At 33.7% G+C, this 22451-nt stretch overlaps 1 protein-coding gene across 1 annotated transcript in view; it reads left to right on the plus strand.

Annotated features, from left to right (window-relative positions):
* The first annotated feature begins 9404 nt into the window (after positions 1 to 9404).
* LOC124374477 overlaps positions 9405 to 22451 on the plus strand; it is a 42616-nt gene continuing 29569 nt past the window's right edge. Inside the window, exons 1-4 of the mRNA XM_046832682.1 lie at positions 9405 to 9624; positions 11632 to 11778; positions 13292 to 13468; positions 19804 to 19963. Of these exons, the coding sequence (XP_046688638.1) occupies positions 9406 to 9624; positions 11632 to 11778; positions 13292 to 13468; positions 19804 to 19963 (703 nt within the window). The 5' untranslated portion in view covers position 9405. The remainder of the gene's footprint in view (positions 9625 to 11631; positions 11779 to 13291; positions 13469 to 19803; positions 19964 to 22451) is intronic.

Genomic DNA, 22451 nt, shown 5'->3' on the forward strand with positions numbered 1-22451 from the left:
CTTTAAATTAACAAAAGCGTCATTATTGTATTGTTTATTCCCAAAACTCGTACTTAAAAGTCATAAGTACAAAACAGAAACGGCAAAAAACAAGTTCAGGTCCATGGGCTTACCCAGTTTTTTTTACCAAACCTGGTAAAATAAAAGCCACATATAAATAGAAATTTATGTTTTTATTCAAATGAAATAAAGATACAAGGTAAACTCTACTTAGGCAATCTTAGTTTGATGTCCAGATTATTCATGAGGCAAACTTCCATAGTATTTCTTGAGCTTGTGGGCCACAGAATTTTTTCAAGGCTTGCAAATCTTGGTACTTGGCCAATGGAATCGGTGTAGAAGACCTAGAACAACAACAAAAAACATGTATTTTATGTCATTAACCTAAAACTATAAGTTATAACTGAATAAGGAGGTTACGTCAGTGTAGATTAGGTAGCTACACCACCAGGTGCTAAATGAGTATTACTTTAATTGACATTCAAATGTATTGAAAGTATAATAAACTAAGTTATACAACCTTATATAATAGTTAAAATTGTGTCTAGTGGAAATAATATTGCTTACCTTCATATGAAAAGTTTGGTAGGTTGAATTCTCCCTCATTTTTTTCCATGTGGTGGCAGATCCATTGTGGTAATGGATGCAAGTTCAAAAGCACCATTAAAACTTGTTCTGAACTTAACTTCCTTCTTGAGATTTATTTCAAATACAATTTCTCTGGACAGGGCGGGTAGCAAAGGGACACTTTTTCTTGTAAAACGGTGCTAAGTGTGCAGTCCATTGACGAAATGTATCAATCGTGGCTTCGTGCACGATAAAGGGTGACGGATTTGTCCGAGCTGTTTCAAATACCTCGATCCAGTCATGTGGAAGCTCAGTACGAGTTTTTTGGTTGATTAACCCTAAGTTTTTGTCAGTCTCAAGGTAAACTATGTCCTCTCACTGGAAAACTTGCTGTTATTAAGTCAACAGCGTCGCTCAGTATGAACTAAATTGTGGAAAAAACGTACCAATGTATAATTTTTGTTCTGTCCTGAACATCCATCACAGAACACTTCCAGTTTCCTTACTCTTTCGTCCAATTTCATCGTAAACAAATTTGTGAAGCATTGAACATACGTCATCGCTTCCTTTTTTTTCCCTGAACATTCTGGGTAGATGAAAAAGACGCTTTTTCTACTTGCTAATATATGAACGTTGAAGTTGTAAACAGACAATTGCCTTTTATAGTACACATCGTTAGTAGGGATGTTGGGCAAAGACAGGTTTTTGCCAAAATCAAAAGCAATAGCTTCATAATCTGCATGAGTCTTACTAAACTCTTTAGCATCTTTTTTCTTGTTATAGAATGCGCTTGCTTTTCTTTTATGGACTTGGTTTTCAACATGTAAACGTTCGATTTCTTTATTAATTTTTGTCAAACAATTTTTGTCAGTTATGTGTTTTTTTTCATTTTCTAATACCTTAACTTTGGCTGAAAATTCATCACAAGTACTGCACGTGTCTGTGCGAGGATATCTGAAAGATATGTTGAATTCACTTGAAAAGATTTCTCTGTAACACTGGTAAGAAACTTTAACTGATGGGTATGCTTCTTTAAATAAATTATACATCTTTGTTGTATTCAGCTCTTCAGAAAGATAAGTTTTCTTTGAGTCTTTTAATCCATAGTGACTGCCTCGTCTGGGAAAAGATTGCAAATGTGGGCCTTGATGGAATTTCTAGTTACGTCTGAAAGCCTCCAAGGCCTATTATCGTGTTTTACCCCGTTTATCTAAAGGGGATTGACCACTTGACCTCAAACTAGACACTAAATACTCAACTTTGCCTTTAGTTATGCCATGAAACGCAATGAAAGCTTTGCGACAAATTACAGTATCCTCAACAGTTCCATTAATATTCACCCTTACTCTATATTTGTAGGAGGCATTGTTTTGTCGGGCATTTTCTGCATTTCTAGGGCCGTCTACGTTGAATGGGCAAGACTGAAATTAGGCCACACAAGTAACTATTTTGCATGTCAACAGAGTTTAGTAAATTAAATTCCTTTAAAATACTATTTTCTAGTCGCCTCTGGGACTTTCTCAAAGCACTTCAAGGTACATTGGCAATCTTCAACCCATGGTATGTGAAGATAGGTTAAGTTTCTTTCTTACCTCTGACATCCTAACCATACCTTTTCCTTTTCTTCGAAGTTTCCAAGCTTCATTGGAGAACCATCAGAGGGAATGTCACCTTCCATAGTTATTAAAAAATAGCACGTAATATTAATGATAATTAGATACTAAACTCACTAAGCATTGAAAACCACCACTCTATAACACCATTATTTCACATTAATTCAGTATTCAAGTGTAAAGAAGTCAGGTGGTGCGCGTAGTGGCAGACACAAGCACTATGGACTGAGCCTGTTCTTTCCAATACTGGATGGACTGAGCTTATTCTTTCTCTTTGGTGTTTTTTTTAATTGTTGTTTTTCTCGGGACTGAGCTTGATATTTCGCAAACTAGCACATGCTTACATATGCCGCAACAGGAGTACCAACATATAAGCCAAAAAAATCAAAATTGAGAAAAATGGACTTAGCCTGTTCTTTCCGTTAGCCCTTTCATATGTATAAACTTTCATGCTGAACTGACTACTCTATCCAGAAATTAATCACATAGGCAGCAGTCTGAAATAAATGGTAGCTGAACTGTTGATGCAATTAATTTATAAGGTAACTGTTTTTTACAAGTTGTACTTATGTTGGTGGATTATGTAGCAATATCCTGCAAAAACAGGAAATACCATAGTTGTCAAGAACAAGTTTACATTGCCTACTAAGACTGAAAGTAATATTCTTATCTTATGTGCAAGAGTTTTCCACATTAACAGTTCATTGAAAATCTAAATCTTTTGTGCAGTTACAGTACTTGATTGCTGTACAAAATATTTTATGATTAATATTCACCAATAATTAAGTTTTCAGAAAAAAATGAGCTTTTGTCAACTGTAGGTAATTGTAATAATTTAGTTAATTTAATCTATGTATGTAAAAAAAGAAATTTGTATTGAATGTGAATACTAATTTAATTATTTTCCACACTCTTGAACACAAACTAAGACTAAACTACCATGTTCAGAGTAAAAATATTGGTAAACATTTTATAATTTATAAACTGATATCACATAGCAGATGACCTGTATTTTTACACTTGTTGAGTTAAAATATCATAGGCTTGGTCATTTATGAATACATCTAACATATCAGTCTGATTGATAATAGACTGCATATTTAAATAAATTATTGCCAAGGGTTTGGTTGAATGCAGTTCACTTGTTGTTTCTGATGGCTTTGTAGTGGAAGTAATTCGTTTTCCCCTGGTTGCTTTATACTGTCTTGTGGCTGCCTTTCACCTTCAGCATTGCGTTCTTTATTGCTTGCAACCATTGTAGAAATTAGTTTGCATCCTCAGCTTCAAAGATCTCATTTTAGCCAGCCAGTGCTTCCCTTTTATGTTGAAATGTAAGCCATGTCCGGTATGCAAGTCCCTTGTAGCACTACTTGCTTCAACTAAGGTCACATTCTAAAATTTAATGCTCAATTCTTTTAGTGCTTGATTTATTTTTAACACATGACCAGAACAGAATTAAAGATCAGGTTCACGATATGCAAAAATACAACAGGTTGAACCACATTGAGTGGTATCACTCTGCTTGACCGAGAGGATATTTACTCCTTGCTCAATTCCTTGGCCAACGCCATTGATACAACTTGGCGTTGTGAGGACACATCAATCGTCCATCGCCTTCTCAGCAGCAGAAAATATTGTCCTCCAAACATCATTTTCAGCACAGTAGATCAAGTCTTGCTGTTCTCATCATCTGGTTGACATCCCCATTAGCTGTAATGGCTATTGAAATCGGGGAGCCAGTCGCGAAAATATATCAAAAAATGGATATTTTAAAAATCATATTTTTTAATTCTATGTTTCTTCCAGATTAAGAATATATATATAACACTTTATAGTTATTATATTTCGTTATTGATTTAAAAAATTGTTAGTAAACCCTTACACTCAATTTTGAAGCTCGCTCTAAGACTGGCCTGCGTTAAGAGTGAAGCTAGGTCTACGCTACACCCAATACTTGGGTGATGGTGACTCAAAGGGTTTTGCAGCGGTTCTGGAGAGTAATCCATATGGTGATAATGTTAGTATATGTAAGTTAGAATGTGTTGGACACGTACGGAAACGTGTAGGCACCAGATTGCGGAAGTTGAAAGAAAATAATGCGTGAAATTGAGCGATGGTAAGTTATTGGCAGGAAAACGAAGACTAACAGATGAAGAGATAGACCAGTTGCAAAAGTACTATGGCTTTGCCATTAGGAAAAATACAGAAAGCGTTGAGGCTATGCAAAAAGTGGTATGGGCCACCTTTGACCATAAATTGTCTTCTGACGAGAAGCCTCAGCATCAGCTGTGTCCTAATGATAGCGAAATATGGTGTCAGTACAATAAGCAGAAACAAACAGTAGAAGCCTACAGCCACAAACACTCTTTGCCAGATGCTGTCATGGATTTTATCAAACCTGTTTTTGGAGATTTGTCAAATCCAAATCTTTTGAAACGGTACATACACGGGAAAACTCAGAACCCGAACGAGAGTCTGAATGGTGTTGTTTGGCACAGATTGCCAATAAACTGTTTTTGTAGGACTAAATGTAATTAAATTAGGTGCAACTGATGCTGTCATGTGCTTCAATGAGGGATCCATAGCCAAAACTAATGTCCTCAAACTCCTGGTGTTTCAACCCGGAAAGTTTATGGTCGAAGGCCTACGGAACATTGCTATCGAAAGGATAAAAAAAGCCAATATAGAAGTAAGAGAGGAAAACAAGAAGAAGAGAATAAGAAGGAGGCATTTTAAGAAGAAACGAGAAAAGAGTGAAAGTGCTGATTACTGTCCTGGTGGATTTTAGAAGTAGTGTTTAGATTTTTTGACTTTAAACTCAATTTGCCGAAACCTGTGTTTTTTTAAAGTTAGGTACCATTATTTCAAAAACTATTCAACGTATCATCTTCAAATTTTGTACATATCTTTTCCATTATATGGTGAGTAATGCCATGCATTGTTGTTAGATTTTAACCAATATAGGCTATAATAAAAAAAAATATAACTTTTTCACCGGTCATTCATTTTTTAAGCAATGTTTAGTTTTGTTTTATAATTTGAACAATTTATGCAATAACACTCAAATTGCATGAAATTATGCCTTAAGTAATAACAATCACCCACCAAAAATTTCAAGTCTGTATCTTTAATACTTTTCAGTTAAACGGTACCTATGTGTCGTTATGTTTCTCCATATAAATAGCATGGGAGGAGCCTTCGTGACTGGCTCCCCTTAACATAAAACTGTCTCTGACCTTTGGATATTGGTGGTTTTTAAACATTCACTACGGTTGTTTCAGATACCTTCACCGCTAATACAAATATCACCATTTATGAATGAAGAATACATTATCTATCTCCTGTTTAAAATATGTTGCTACATCATATAATCTGTGGCCGATCAGTTCTACAAGTTGGTGTCCTGGAATATTACTTCTTGCGCTGTATTTTGTGTGACCTTTAAAGTGTTTCTTGATACCCACAATCCTTAGGACTCAGCAAAATTGTGATGTATGGCAATCACATTGTACTTATTGTTATGAATAAAACCAAAGATCTTCCATAACATCAATTCCTGCTTTTGATATGGTAAGCAATAAAAGCTGTCTCATAAAAGACATAATGTCAAATGAGGACAAGACACAGCAGCTAATCTTCATTTTTTTCGCAAAATCATCATAGTCGTCTCCTAGAACTAAATGTGACAAATTTAATAAAAATCTTGGGTATGATTTTTAGGGAACTATCTGTCTTGGGAGCTACATGTGAATAAACTCTGCTGAATACTTGAACCATGACGTTATGTTTTACAACTAAATAAAGAAGCAACAATACAGATATGGACAAATTATTTAGTGTGGAATAAAAGTAAGAAATCTACAAAAAATATTTACAAAACAAAGAGAAGTATCTAAGCTCTTGCTGGATAAAGCCAGGAGACAGTATAAGAACTCGACAAATTTTACATTGTTAAACTATTGTTTGAACTAGAATTTGAGATGATCACTGCTGTAACACAAGAAATAAACAATAACTTTGCTCTAGAAACTTATTATCTCTGTTTATTTGCAAAACAAAACCATTATACAAGGAAGCAGTCTATTTTAATGTCTTACCAGAAAACCTGAAGATCTTCCTCAAAACTGGCTTTGCAACACAGGAGTTCCTGTATTCGAGTATATATATACTATGAACTGATGAGACTTCTGATTTTTTTAAACTCAATGTAAATGGATAAATATGATCGTCTATGTCTGTATTATACTATAAATACATTTAACTGTCATGTTGTATCTCTACAAGTTCAGTCTTCTCTCTTATAGAAATTGATACGGTAGAACCTCAGTACAACGAATCTGGAGGGTCCGAAAAAAAATTTGTTATATCGGGAATTTTTCAATAACGGGGTTCGTTATATCAAGGTTAAATGCGGCCAATATTCATAAGAGGGTTCTTAAAGCTGAATTCAAACCTCTATATAATAAATTTCTAATTGCTTAACCTCGGTTTAACAAATGATTTGCAGAATAACTGCGGACCTGTGTCTTAACTTATAATACACACTATAAAAAAGAGGGAAAAAACCTAAATGTTTTTGAGAATAACGTAATTTATTTGAGGACCACACATGGAAAATTATTACCAATTTTAAACTGTTTTAAAGTTAAATTCGTGTTGGAATATACAAAATTAAACAAAAAAAAACCAAAATAAAAACGCAAACAAACAAAACATTGGATGTTTTGCTAAAAGAATATGTATGCTACTGTACTACACAGTATGATTACAGAATGATATGAAGAAAATAGTTTTAAATTTCCTAATTGTACTCAAACCAAAACGTTTTTGTAATTCTAATTTATTAATTTAAGTTCAAAACTTATTCAACAAGTATTTACTACTGCGTGTCCATCGTTATTCAGTAACCTGAATACCGCTAAAAAAGTCAGTAATTTTTGATTGTTTATCTTGTGTTAGATTATCCATTTCACAATCCAGCACAGTAATAGATTTAACAACACCATCTTTGGAAGAATGTTTTTAGAAAATAACACTTCAACACATTAAGGACATCTCTTGCATCGTTTGATGTAAAATCTGGTTGATGACTAACGAGTTCTTCATCCACGTTGTCTTCTGTTTCTTGATCTCCTTAGATGGAAGATACGATTTCAGCATCAGTGAGCTCTCCACAAATTGCAACGTCGTCATCGAAGTTGACAAACTCTTCGAAATCCAAGTCCACGTTTAAAGCCTCCCTCACTATTGGCCAACATCCTCAATTAGTTCCTGCTGTTGAACTTCTGAATCGTCCTCATCTTGGTTTTTGTCACGATCATGTACTTGAAAGCCGCTTTTCTTGAAACAGTTGACAATAGTTTTGTCTTCAACATTGTTCCACACCTTTGTAACCATCCACATAGCATCTATCACACTAATTTTGGTTGGAGATTGGCATTCCAAGTCGTTCAAGAATTGACGGACAACCTCCCTTCTGTACGTGGTTTTGAAATTTTGTATTATTCCTTGATCAGGCGGTTGGAGTATAGACGTGTTTGGAGGCAGGAACTGAACTTTGATGATTGTCAGCACTGGAATATCTGCATGTGCAGTGCAATTGTCGATAAATAAAAGAATGTGTTTATTTTGATTTTTCATCCCTTTGTTGGTTTTTTTCAGCCAGCCATAAACCTCTCTGTTTATTCATGCTTTATTATTAGTTTTATAGTCTGTTGGTAAGTTCGATACGTTTTTGAAAAATCTGGGCTTATTTGACTTCCCTATAACCAGAGGCTTCAGTTTATCTGTACCGGATGAGTTAGTGCAGAGAAAGACTGTCAAACGATCTTTGCTTTTTTTGCCCCTCGTTACAAGGGTCTCCTTTAAACGTTAATGTTTTGTCCAGTAGGCACTTAAAAACAAGCCCTGTCTCTTCAGCATTGTAGATATCATCTGCATTGTATCCACGGGTCAAGTCTGGCAATTTAGCTTTCCAATCTTCGCAAGTTACAACATTCACGGCAGCACTCTTGCCACAAATGTTTTTGAAACTTATTTCGTGCCTCTTTTTGAACCGATCCAACCAGCCATTACTGGATCGAAAGTCTGCGTGCCCTAATTGTTCTGCAAACTGTTGAGTGCTTACTTGGAGTATAGGACCTCCAATGGGTACATTTTTATCCCGGCACTGTTTTAACCACTTAATAATAGCTTCTTCGACATCCTGTTGTTCATCTTTCTTAGCCTTTTTGCACATTTTGACAGTCCACCGTCAACTCCTTACTTTTCTTTATTTTTTATTATTGTGGTTAATGTGGAGGGAGTGATGTCAAAGTTCTTGGCAGTCTCCAATTTTTTCTTTTTGGGATTTTCTTCAACAAATTGTATTACTTTACGTTTAAATTCGACTGTAAGGGATTTTCTACTGTGTTTTCGTGCCATAGCAAACACGAACACAAAATTTAAAAACTATTACACGGAGAGTAAAATAAATTTACTGTTTTTAACCTCCTTAATTATTTACGACAGCACCGCATGAAAACTGCTCGGCGATGTAAACAAACTGACTTGAAACAACACTAGCTATTGATCACGGTGTAAATAAACACAATGTCAACGCTGCACTGACTGACTGATGGTTGTAGGGGAAGAGGCGGGAAGCAGGTTCCATTGTTTTCATGTCTGGACTTGTCCGTGAGTCGCCACAATTAATATTCAACGACGCTAAACCGAAGTTTGAAATGGAGAAATTCGTAATGCAGGGGTTGCGTGCGTTATATAGGGGTTAGTTACACTCAATATTCACTATACAGGGGTTTTAATTTATTTCCACAAATCGTAACAATTGGTTATATCGAGGGTTAAAACCTAAATAAGTTCATTACATATACACAACATATAATACATTACATACATTTAATGTAATGTTGTATGGGGGTCTTTTTACATTAAGTGTTATGGACTTTTGAAGGGGATTTAAAAACAATTTGTTATATCGGGGAATTCTTTATATCGGGGTTCGTTATATCGGGACTCCACTGTACTATTCTTCTTCTATGACTAGAAAGAAACGTCTTAATTTTAAATGGCCACATCTGCTGGAACTTGCTTGTAAAGCCTCTAACTATCCCAGCTCAGATCTGTACATCAGATGGTCTGTACTTTAAGTACAGTAAGTATTTGCAAATTACTTTTTCAACATGCTAATCTTTTTGTCTCTTGTTGAAACCAGTTATATAAATAAATGATTATTTTTCAGGATTTCAACACACTTTCCTTAAAAATAATGGCAGTGAAACCCCACAGTGAAGCAGAACTTGAGGAAATGATGATTAATCTAGCTTGTATTCTCAAAATGATAAATAATTCCCAAGAATGGAAATGTCTAGTTACAAAAATTGAGCAATATGTATTTGACGTTGCTCAAAACTTTCTTCAAATTGTCAGAGAAATGGTTCTTGATGTAAGTACTAATTTTCAGTAGTTAAATATGTGTGTGTGTGTGTATGCGTGTGCACGCGCACGTTCATTTTGGATCATTGTAAATAACGTAATAAAACTAATTTTTAAATGAAATCATTGTAAATAACGTAATAAAACTAATTTTAAAATGAAATCATTGCAAATAACGTAATAAAACTAATTTTTAAATGAAAGTATAGGTTGAATAGTACAGCATATCAAAGATCTTCCTCTATTAGAAGAACGCATTGCTTCAAATCCTACCCTAATTGGTTAACTCTATACAAATTGGCTGTAGTTTTGACCGATTTAATGATGAATAACATTGACATTGACTATAGAAACCAATCAGTTTTCTTATCAATGGTTTCAAACAGACTTATATGCTTATACCCCTCTTATCAGTTGGGGTTGTGCCAACATGAGGCTATTAATAACTGTTTGGAAATATACCATTTCTCATCTCACTGGTTATCAGTTATTTTAGATTTTGTGCATTGTGTGCGTTAGTAATTCATTCTATTTAACTATTAAAGCACTGCATATGGAATGTCCACACCATCGGAATCATTCTAATTTCATCATATGGACATATCCGCATTGTTTTATTTTAGTTTATTGTGTACATTACAATTCACATAAGTGCCATGAATGTGTAGGATTGCTTAGAGGGGTAATTTATGACGTTTGGGAAGTGAACTGGAAAGCCACAATAAATCAATAACCAGTGTTATTCTTTATGTACTATTTTGTTTGACGATGTGTAACGCGTTATGTGGATATTAGTGTATGGCACTCCAACGTGATTGATGCACTTACGTGTATGGCACGGACTGCAGTCACAGCAGATTTGTAACTGTAACTGCTCTAGTGACTGTAGAGTAACATTTTGTAAGTAAAATATTAAATGAAAGTTAGTACAAACTTTCTGATGATGTTGTACCGCAGAGAACAGATTCTAATGGTATTGTGTTGCAGAGATCAGATATATGAGGTGTGTTTTATAAGTGAATACAGTTTTTAATTTATGTTGTCAAAGAGCTGCGGTCACTTTAGTTTATGTGGCACTTCTGTGGAACTGATAAGTGAACTGATAGACAGATAACAGCCATTATGAGGAAGTCCAGTGGATGGGAAACCCTGACTTAGAGGCACTGATTTCACTTTTCATTGTAATTCTTAATGCAGCAGGTTTCTCTGATTACACGTAGTACATTGTCAGACGGCCGAAAGGAAACATTTTGAACATCTAATTCTAAATGAGTTTACTAAGTATTCCCCTTAACTTCTAACAGCTACAGTATTAGTTATTTCTTATGTAATAATGGTATTACACATTTTTTAAACTTTGAACAGCTATTTCTTCCGACTGGATCAACCTTTTGAAGTCTGGTTTGCGGCATTGTTTTCAGTTCAAGTAGACATTTAAAATGATGTACAACTCAACATAGGCTGTCATTAAAGATTTTCTTATAGCCCCCAACGGGCCGTCACCCAAAGGTGAAATCCGACCACCATGTACACAGAAAAGAAGCTTACAGTTTCCAGTAACGGTATACCAAATTTGGTTGCGATATCTCTTGTTGTTTAAAAGCTATAAAGTCGTCCTAAGACTTAATGGTCACTCTGTATATATACAATAAGTAGTATATTTGAATAGTTTTGAGAGGTGTATAACAGTTTAATGTAATTCTTACTAACAGCTAAAAACAGGGTGCCAGTATAGGAGCAGACACTACCAGTTCGAGGGTTACAAATCATTCTTACATGTTGTATAGTTGTTTTATTTATTTCAGTTTTTCCACTCGTGAAATCAAGAAGCAGTCAGTTGTTTTATATTCATAATTTGATCATTTAATCAGTTGTAATCTGTTCTAAATGTTATCATACACTACCATGTTTAAAATTATGTTCATCCTAAAACCATCTCCAATTCCTATAAGTCTAGTAGAATAATGAAAATACTCTATTATAATTTATCTTATTTATCTTTGTTATTTTGAAACAGCCGGACCAAATGGATACAATGAACAAATTTTCAATTGTATTGATGATAGCTCATTACACACTGAAATATTTTGATATGTCACAAACTGAAATGAGAGATGGGGTATTTCAAGCTCTGTCCCTACATGTAGCAAACAACAACTCACAGGTAATTTTTCTTTATCAGTTTCTAATCTGGAATAATATAGAGATATTTTAACTAAGAGATATCTGAATACCCCACATTTAAAATCATATTGAGACAGATTATTGCTTGAAAATTGACTTGTGTCAATTCCAGCCATGAAGCACAAATAGTTATAGCTCCGCATAACACAAATATATGACCCAATGTGGTATAACTAACACAAATTGATAAGTTAAACAATCAATCAAATGTTTATTTAGACAAACAATAAGAATGTTCACGGTGTAAAGATGAAAGTAAGATTATAATATAAGTTGTTACAGTAAAAGTAAGCAGGGTTATAGAAATTACTTGCACATTTAGAGATAGAAGAATTCCTCTGTTATTTAAATCCAACATCCATCTGTTGTAGATTTTTTCTTCAGTTTCCTCCTCATTGTTCTCAAAGACCACTGCAGATGGTTGTGAGGCTTGCACCCAATATAGGTTACCTTCTTTACAAAGTGGTTTGCCCTATGATGAGGAAGGACGTATTTAATTGCATTTTTAATATCATTACAGTTAAAATGCCAAACTGTCAAAGCTTATCGGTACATGTCAGCTGAAGTTATTTTCCCTGACAGTTTTCTTTCATTGGTCAAGTACTCATGTAACTTAAGTGATTGATATGCCATAAGAAATAAATGGTTCTACATCCCAGCTGACTATCAATTAGTAAACTGTCTTTGTTATTTCTAAATGGACTATCCAAATTATTCTCTTGTATATATGAATTATTGCTAGGCCTTGAAGTTTTGCGTTATAGTCACTTTTTTATATTTCTGGAACTAGTCTGTTTACCATTTTTAACTCTTTTATACATATATATATATATATATATGTATATATATATATATATATATATATATATATATATGTATATGTATGTATATATGTATACATATATATGTATATGTATAGTATATATATATATATATATATACTTTTTGCGATTCAATGTTTATTGAAATTATATATATATATATATCTCCTTAAACCACTAGACCTCTGACCCGCAATACTGGGCTGTAGACTGCTCCATGTTAGTGCTGTGTGGTATTTATTTGTTATCTTTGTATTTCCGAATTGGATACATGTATTTTCTAGACGTCACAGAAAGGAAATTTATTAGGTATACACAATGTTATGTTGACACATCAAAAGACAAAGAGATATAAACTAAGGAGATTAAAATAGGTGATAGCGATAAATCGTCACAGAATTTCTCGCGTATTGGCAACGACGAAATGCTAGAGCACCGCAGCTTTGTGGCATTTTGCAAATACTGCAAGTGACGATAAAACATCAAAACGTCTTCACCAATATGCAAGTGAAATAATTACATTTTATTGTTTGGTAAAATGGATCACAGAATACTTTTAAATGTAAATCAAACGTAAAACCCTTTCCTTTATTCAATTCAAGATAAAATTCACTAAGAATGATTTGAAACTGTAAAAGTAATATGTTGTTAATGAGTTTTTCAAATTCGCAGCTAGTGAAAGTTTATGTTGCTCCGATGTGTCTTTACATGATTGAGTGGCAGCTGAAAGATTTACCAAGCCTAATTGCAAGTAATGACAGAGTGGCCAAACTTGAACAACAAGTCAATGATCTAGTTAATGCATTAAACAGATTCTTACAAGCCACAAATTCTGACACCAGAACAATGGTAAGTAACTATCCTCTTTTTAAATAAAATCTATTTTGACTTAATACCACATTGTTAGGCAACAGATCTCTAATGGACATTTAAAATTGCTTTACCTTTATTAACCAATTAACTCTTAAACTCTTATGTTGGACTTTGTATGACATTGTAATGACGACACTTTTGCTTCATTTTCAGCCGCCCTGTGATGTGTAGGATTTGTGCTGTGATTACACAGCATTCTCAGGAACTAATACGTATAAAATATGTTTGGTCATTTTCCATCTAACAATGTGTAAGGAAATTACGAAAAATCAGGTCTTTCATAAACAGATCAACTGTTATCCAATCCATGGTCACCACTATCACTATTTGCTGGTGGGCCTACGCCTAGGTTATCATCACGATCACTTTGTTCGAGTTGTGGCTATTAAATAATAGGACCGACTTTGTTAAAAATTGTATACATAATCACTTATTGCTATCCTCAATATACACTCCTTATCCATCCCTATAATGCTCAATGCCAATTCTCCATTGTTGGAACAGTGCCGGAAGTCATCTTTTATCAGCCTCTTCACAACACATGTCGCTTTTTCTTTTACAGTTTCCACAAACTTAAATTTCGTCCCTTTTAATGCAGATTTCACCTTAGGGAACAGGTAGAAGTCACAAGGTTCAAGATCTGGTGAATAAGATGAATGTTCTAACACTGGAATGCTGTACTTGTCTAGGAACCTCTTGACAGATTATGCATAATGAACTGGTGCATTGTCTTGGTGAAGAACCCATTATTTATCCTTCCTCAGTTCGGTGCAGCTTTTCCTTACTCTTTAACGTAATGTAGAAATTACCTCAGGGTAGTAATATTGATTAATTGTTTGACCTTCAGTGAAGGTATACAATCCCATGGATATAAAAAAACCATCATCTTATTGAAGTTATTCAACAAACACCCGAAATTAAATAAATATCTTGAAATTTTAATTGACAACAAAATAACGTGGAAAAGTCATATAAATAAATTACACGCCGAAATCAGGAAATTGATTCGTACATTCTATTTTTTAAGAAATATCTGTGACATAACTTGCTTAAGTTCACTGTATTTCTTGTTGATAAACTCCCTCCTTCAATATGGGCTGCAGTTTTAGGGTGGTGGTTATGATACCTTAATTAATAAACTTTTTGTGACCCAAAAACGTGAAAACACAGACTATCTTTTCAAAAATCTGCAAATTTTACCCATAAAAAACCTTTTTGTCTTTAAAGTTCTTTGAGCATTTTTCAAAAAGAGCGGTAACAGTGGAACTGAAAATTTGTTTTATTCTACTCGAAGCACAGTCCGACGTTTTTTTGTAAGACCAAAGGTAAACAGATCATTGTTTGTAAATACATTTGTATACTTAGGCCCAAAATGCTTCAATCTTATCCTGATAATATAAAAACAAATTGCTAGCTTTAAATTGTTTTCCAAAAAGCTTAGAATTTGGTTTAATAATATTGACGATTTAGGCATTTTACTGTCTATTGTTTCCTAACTTTATCTGTCTAGCTTACGATCTAACCTAGTAATCTATATTGTTATACATTTTGTATTTCGTTAATGTATGCTCTTCAATCATTTTCTCTCTAACTGTGCTATAACTGTAAAATAGGTGTAATTATTAAATATGTATTTTTTTCGTTCCCTTACATACTTATTTTTATTATTATTAGTTTTTATGCACTAAATAAGACGAAAAATTAAAATGTTAATTTATTACAGAAGACTACTACTTTAAGTTGTGATTATATTATAATTAAATTACTAAAATAACCAATGACTACTGGTAAATGGTGGTTATTTGTTTTTTCCAAGTTGTCATCTTATTATGTAATATAAATGAAAAAGATGGAAATAAATATATTCTATTCTAATTGCATGAATACTTAATTGACGTTTAGACTGAATCAAATTACCAACTTTTTCAATTCAAAGCATTTAAAAACACAAGCGTGCGATAAATATTCACTGCCATACATGTCTTTTAGTAACTTATAAGTTTCAATAGCAGTTTTTACAGTTTTAAAGTTAATTTTGACAATAATTCGTTGTGCTACTATTACACTAACCATTTTATCTGGAAAAAAATCATTAATGCAAAAGTAGGCTCTGACTAAACGGTGTTCTTTACAGAAGCAATACTAGCTGCATACTAAAGAGAAATGTTCACACTAAACAACTGTTTATTAATGGCTGTTGACGCATGCCCCCTTGATGCGCAGCAGCGCCAGTCTCATTATTTAATAGCCACACCTCGTATATTTTCGTCGTTACTACAATAACCGACATTCTTTAACTCAGCAATAACTTTGAAATCAGAAGCAGAAGACGTACTTGGTAATGACATATTGAGGTACAACATGAATGCATCTAAATAGTCTGGAAAACTGACTACAACAAAAAAACCAGCAAGAGACAATCGTTCTCTATCTGTCATGTACTAGTTTCTGAGAATGCCGTGCTATCACAGCACTAATCGGAAACATCACAGATTGGCTGATAATTAAATAAAACTGATGTCATTACAATGTTGGTTGTCAGTGAATGTTTAATGTTAATATAAACGTGAAACAGCAAAATCATGGTGTCTGTCAATGTCCAACGTATGATTTGTAAGGGAATTATCGTATTATTGCACAAAATAATGGACTTAATTTTTCAGAATGTTTAGAAAGATGTACCCTGTTAATTATAAAACTTGTTAGTGCAATTATAATTGTGTATGGCTTAATACAATGTGTTGAAAACATAATATATGGTACAATACAATATTTTTTTTTTTATATATATATATATATACGAGGGCTGTTTTTTTTTCAACTTCCGATGTGATATAAAAATAAAACTAGGGAGAGTAATTAAATAAATTTATTATCAAAAGTTAGGTACATTATTAGTTACTTTTCAACATAATCGCCATTTAAATTGAGGCATTTTTCATACCTGGGTACAAGCTTCTTAATACCTTCTTCATAGAAGTTTGCCGCCAGTGATTTGAGATGGGTCTTCACGGCGTCTCGCAGCGCGTCGTCTGTTCGGAAGCTCTGCCCTCCTAGCATCTTCTTCAGTTCCGGGAAAAGGTGATAGTCACTCGGCGCTAAGTCAGGACTATACGCCGGATGGTCAAAAACATCCCATTTAAAACCGTCAAGAAGACGCTTTGTCAAAGCAGCACTGTGAGGACGGGCGTTGTCATGAATGAGCACTACTCCCGATGTGAGCATTCCTCTCCTTTTGTTCTGGATAGCTCTCCGCAAACGTTGTAACGTACCGCAGTATCCTTCCGCATTGATTGTGGTACCTTGCTCTAAAAACTCAACAAGCAATACACCTTTTTGATCCCAAAACACTGTGGCCATAATCTTTTTGTTGTTGAAAGTTTTTTTGAATTTTTTGGGTTTGTTTGGAGAGTTTGAATGCATCCATTGTTGGGACTGCTGTTTCGTTTCTGGGGTGTCGTACAGAACCCATGTCTCATCTCCTGTCACGATTTTGATCAAAAAATCTTCGCCATCAGCTTCATAGCGGTTCAGAAAAGACGTTGCTGACGCCATTCGCCGAGCTTTGTGGTCATCAGACAACATCTTCGGCACCCATCGCGCACAAAGTTTTTTGTAGCCTAACTTTTCAGTTACGATAGAGTATAGGGCTGACCTTGAAATCTCAGGAAACTGATTGGATAGCTCCGTAATCGTAAACCTTCGATTGCTTCTTACACTTTGGTCAACTCGATCAACGAGGTCTTCGTTTGCGACCGACTTTCGTCCTTGGCCCCCTTCATCATGAATGTCAACTCGTCCATCTTTAAATTTCCAACACCAATCACGCACTGCACTGTCACTCATAAAGCTTTCACCGTATACTCGTTCCATTCTACGGTGAATTTCTGCTGCAGATAACCCTTCAGCTTGCAAGAAACGAATGACACTTCTCAACTCACACTTGGCGGGAGATTCTATCATGGTAGCCATGTTTATGTGTCGCTAGATAAATTGGAAATGGCGTCGGCCGTCTGAAATTGAGTGAGGTTGTAGTGGGAGAGGTGCGCAGTCGACTGCCGCGCATTGCTGGCCGATACCGCTCGCCCAGCCATCTAGCGGCACGATCGGAAGTTGAAAAAAAAACAGCCCTCGTATATATAAATTTCTGTGGGTGATAGTATTCATCATTTCAAGCAAAAAATGTTCTATAAATTACAACAAACAACTGATAACTCTCAACTGTGACATGTTTGGCACTCCTGGCTTGTGTAAGCGTATCTTTAAAGTGGTCAAGCTCACTTATGCGTTGACGATTTAAATAAGTACCGTTGAGAATGTTATAAAAATTAAAAATAGTTGGTATCTTGTAAAAATTTTTTTACCTATTTAAAACAGCTGATGCCTATGAAAAGACAAAATGTTTGTTGCTCCCGGCTTGTGCAAGTTTACCTTTAAAGTGGTCATTTTCGTTTATGCACTGATGGATTTCGTTTAAAACAAGTTCTGTTGGAATTGTAACAAAATTGGTCAAATAGTTGGTGTCTAGAACATTTATAACTATACGAGTTTTTTTGTTATTTGACTTCAAATATTTTCAAGAAACACCATTTTGTTAATATTAAAGAAATAATCACAATTTTGTTTTCCTCTTATCATCTTCAAACCTATGTGCCGAATTTTGATTCCTTAGCTTAACAGTTCTAGAGATATTAATTTCTTTTATAAAAATTACAAAATAGCGGCTAAACAACACATTTCTCTACCTTTATTTATAGGACATTTTTGCTTGAAATGATGAGTACTATCTCCAACAGAAGTTTGTAACACTAATATATATATATATACCTACTTTTAAAATTACTAGTTTACTCAAAATTGGCTTTTCCATGAAAATATGCTAAAATAAATACAAGCCGGGGGTGCTTTAATCATTCAATTAATTATAAGCTAACATTTTACTCTTAATCTCAGAGTCTCTGTAGTAAGTTTATAGTGGAACAACACAAACATTACCAAGCAATGCAACATTTATTATTTCTACAAGATAGGAGTACACCACACCACTTGTGATGTGTCAGGCTTCGCTAAGGTTGCATGTAAACTTTCAAATCTATAGCTCGTTTCATTCTGGAGATGTCCTGCAGACAGATAGCAAGACAGACGATCACAAAGAAATTTTTTCATTGCCTCTAGCAGGCCAATGTGAGACTGTGTCAGGATACTAAGTAATAACCTTCAATGGTGCTCAGCCAAATTCCAATTGCAATATTGCAAATGCACCTTCATAGAGCTCATTCTTGTATATGTAGAAATGAAGTTGAACAGATGAAATATTTCTCAACATATCTTGCCACATGATACATTTCCATTTTTGTTCATTTAATTAGGTTCCATAGCAGTATTCAAATAACAAAAGTTCCAATCGCAAGGAAGGGTACTACAAAAAGAGTGCTCAAGTCAAATCGTGTCACTGATTTTAACATTGAATTTCTACTCCTTTTCTTTATACTCTATGATTAAAAGTCACATGTTGAAATCTCATATGATTGGATCCAGTTTGTTTACAAATTTATTTACTTTGCTATTTTATTGTTGTCATGATGGTTACCCACAAGAATAAAATACAAATTTTCAGTAGCGTTCAGCCAAACTCCATAGAGTGACATGCACCATCATCAAACTCATTGTTGCTAATATATAAATGAAGCTTCTTGCTAAATTACAAATCTATATGTCAGTTGGTTTACAAGATGAAGCTCACCCAATAAAAATATACAACATTTTATTAGATGCTGAAAAACTATTCAACTACAAGTATATATAAACAAAATATTAGTATAACGATTGAGATTTATTGAATAAATGTGTACCCAAATTTAAATTTAATTGTATAGGACCCATGAAATGTAGTCTTACAGCACGTATCTAGTATTTGAATTCTGACTGAAGTTGAGAAGCCATCAGCAGAAGATATCACTTTTTTTCATGAATTTAATGAATTATTTTTGTCCAGAGTGAGGATGAATCTAATCTTAAAAATTTAAATAGAGTTTCATAAGGGCCTGTTCTTGAAACTTTTCTCTTTGTTGTTGCAATAAATGAGTTTGCGTTAAATATATTACTTGTTTGTCCTTATGAATTTCAATAGAAGCTTAGATAGTCTGGTTATTGAAGAAAATCAAGCACTATAATATAGTCGCTACAGTAAATTGTGTGTAACTTTTGTTAAATCCAACTAAAATAAACAAGTAATTTTCGTACAATTCCTTTTAATGGCTAATCTACCTTTTATTTATATGTTTAAACTTATATTAAATGTATGTTCACAGGCGTTCAAAGTGTTGTGTAGGCTCCTGGAGTTGTTTTGTGAAAACAGCGAGTTTATTAAAGGCTTACCATCAAGCATTCAGATTCAACCGTCTGTACAAATGATTCAATGGTTGAACTTTAACTTAAATGTATTAGTCCCTCACAATGTAACATATACAGGTAAATATGTATAGGAAATTTAATGTTTCATACCAAGGGCACAATTATCTGAAGGTGATGGAACCTAGTTTATCAGATAATTGAAATTGTTTATAAGATAGATCATCATTAAACACTTACTTTGGTTAGTTTGATATGTGAAAACCAAGCAGTAGTGTCACGCATACATGTATGCGCCTACAGCAAGGCTTACCTACATTACTAAGTCTAATTCATAGAATGTACTTCAGATAACCTGCAACTACTTTCCAGATAATCGTGTCCCCAGTGTATTTAGATGAATTAAAATATGAAGTTCTTTCTTTTTTAGCAACTTTACTTAAAAGTTTGGAAGGATCTGAATTTTGGAGATGAGATCATAATGGAAGAACACAAAGCATTTGCTAGCCATTAAGTGTATTAAATGTATTAACAAATTCAATACTTTAATAATGTCTAAAACTCACATTAAAGAAAACGTTGAAGTTGATTTGAAAATGAACAGGCTAAATATATAGATCATTATTAAAAATTTAAGATTTATTCAGTTAGTTGTATTAATCAAATAACTTGAGCAATTTTTAACAATATTTATTGAATAGTTACTTTATTTTTAGCCTCTCATATTAATTCTTATGAATATTGTACAATATTTTAAAACTATATTAATAATATGTTTGTACTAAAATTTGTTATTTCATTCTTTTGTTGAAATTTGTTATTAAATTCAGGTAAATCTATCTTCATGGCATATGCTACAAAACAAAATAAATGCGAAATTGAACAATCATATAATTAGTAACATTCTCATAACTCAAAAATATTATACAGTATTTTTGTTCAATTTTACATAAAAACCAGTGAGATAATGATGAATGTCCCAATAATCAGTTTGATAATGAATTTAACATAATCTCATCTGGAATTTATGTTTTGCAGCATATTTATAAGTTGTATGTATTAAAGTCTCCCTGTGAGCTTCATATCATATAGCTTGTATCTAGTGAAAGTAATAAAATAGTGAAAGTAATAAAATACAAAATTTGAAACATTCTATGAAACTCAGATCTCTTTACTGAAATTGACTTGAAAATCAACTAATACCAGTATCTGTGTGATTTTTAAAGAAACACCACTCTATTAGTGTTGACTGCAATAGTCTCCTGATTAAGTCTGTACAACTCATGAATCTTATTACTTGTAGATTCGACTTCTGAAGTATTATTCAGACAATGAGAAGGTGATGATTCCATCACTTGTCTGTGTTTGCTAATACATGTCATGCTGCGTTTTACTGATTCTCTGTCAAAAACTAATGCCATATCTTGATATAAAACCTGTATAATCCTATTTAATATTGTTATGTACTTATCTTTATATGTTTTTAATGATATTTAATCAACATATATTTTAATTTATTATTATAACTCATATTTCTTTTTAATTTGTTTACATAATTGTGTAATAAATATTAGTTGTATATTGACAATCAATATGTATATATGCCACCCTTGCAGCGCACATTACAACTGTTATGGTTAGGCGAATTTACTGTAAATGTATTTTCTTAATTTTGAAGATAGAAATTAAGATTGAAGAAGTTATGTCTGGCCCGGGCGGCAGCAGCACACATACGCAAACATGTGGCTTGTTAATACTTGCTACGTCTTACCATACGTTTTTGTCTATACATGCAGTGGCGTAGCAAAGGGGGGCGGCGGGGGCGGGCCGCACCGGGTGTCACCTTTTTTGGGGTGACACCCACCCAGTCTCTCAACTTTAAGAACAATGTACAAACAAGCAAAAAAATAAATCGCTAGCACAAAAATTTATTTTTCAGGGATTCCTCCACTAGCACTAGCTCAGCTCTAAGTATGCTTCGGGGATTCCCGCAAAAGAGCCTGACATTGTTGTGGGGGATTCCCCGTCTCATACTCGCGATCTTTGACGTGTCAGTTGCAACATTTCTCATTTGTTTCTTGAAGTGTGTTGTGTTTGGTTGGCGTGAATTGTTAAACGTGTATAATTCTATAGTGATAAATAATAAAAATATATATATATATTTTACAAACTTAAATGCTGTTGTTTGAAGATTAAAAAGATTGACTTTTGGAGATACTAAGACTGCGAAGACACTTAAAATCCGCTATTGTTACGGTTACTGATTAGGAGTCTCTAGATTTTTTAAAGTTTATTGTACAATGGGATTTTACAAAATCTCTTCCAAATCTTATGAAAGCATTGAAATAGTTCATGACGGTTTACGTGTCCGTAGATTCATGTGAGAGGAGATTCAGTAAATTACAGTTAATAAAAAACTATTTGCAGGCAACAATGACCCAATCGCTGCTTAGCAATCTTGGTATATTAGTCATCGAAAACGAGGCAATACAAAATATAAATTTCAATGAAGTTATTGCTGAGTTTGCAGCTGTCAAAGCAAGAAAGAAGAAATTTTAATTGTATAACAATTCCTTTTCTGTCTTTGTTATTATTGTTTTGCTACTTC

This window comes from Homalodisca vitripennis, unplaced genomic scaffold, assembly GCF_021130785.1.
Source record: "Homalodisca vitripennis isolate AUS2020 unplaced genomic scaffold, UT_GWSS_2.1 ScUCBcl_8628;HRSCAF=16810, whole genome shotgun sequence".
Lineage (NCBI taxonomy): Eukaryota > Metazoa > Arthropoda > Insecta > Hemiptera > Cicadellidae > Homalodisca > Homalodisca vitripennis.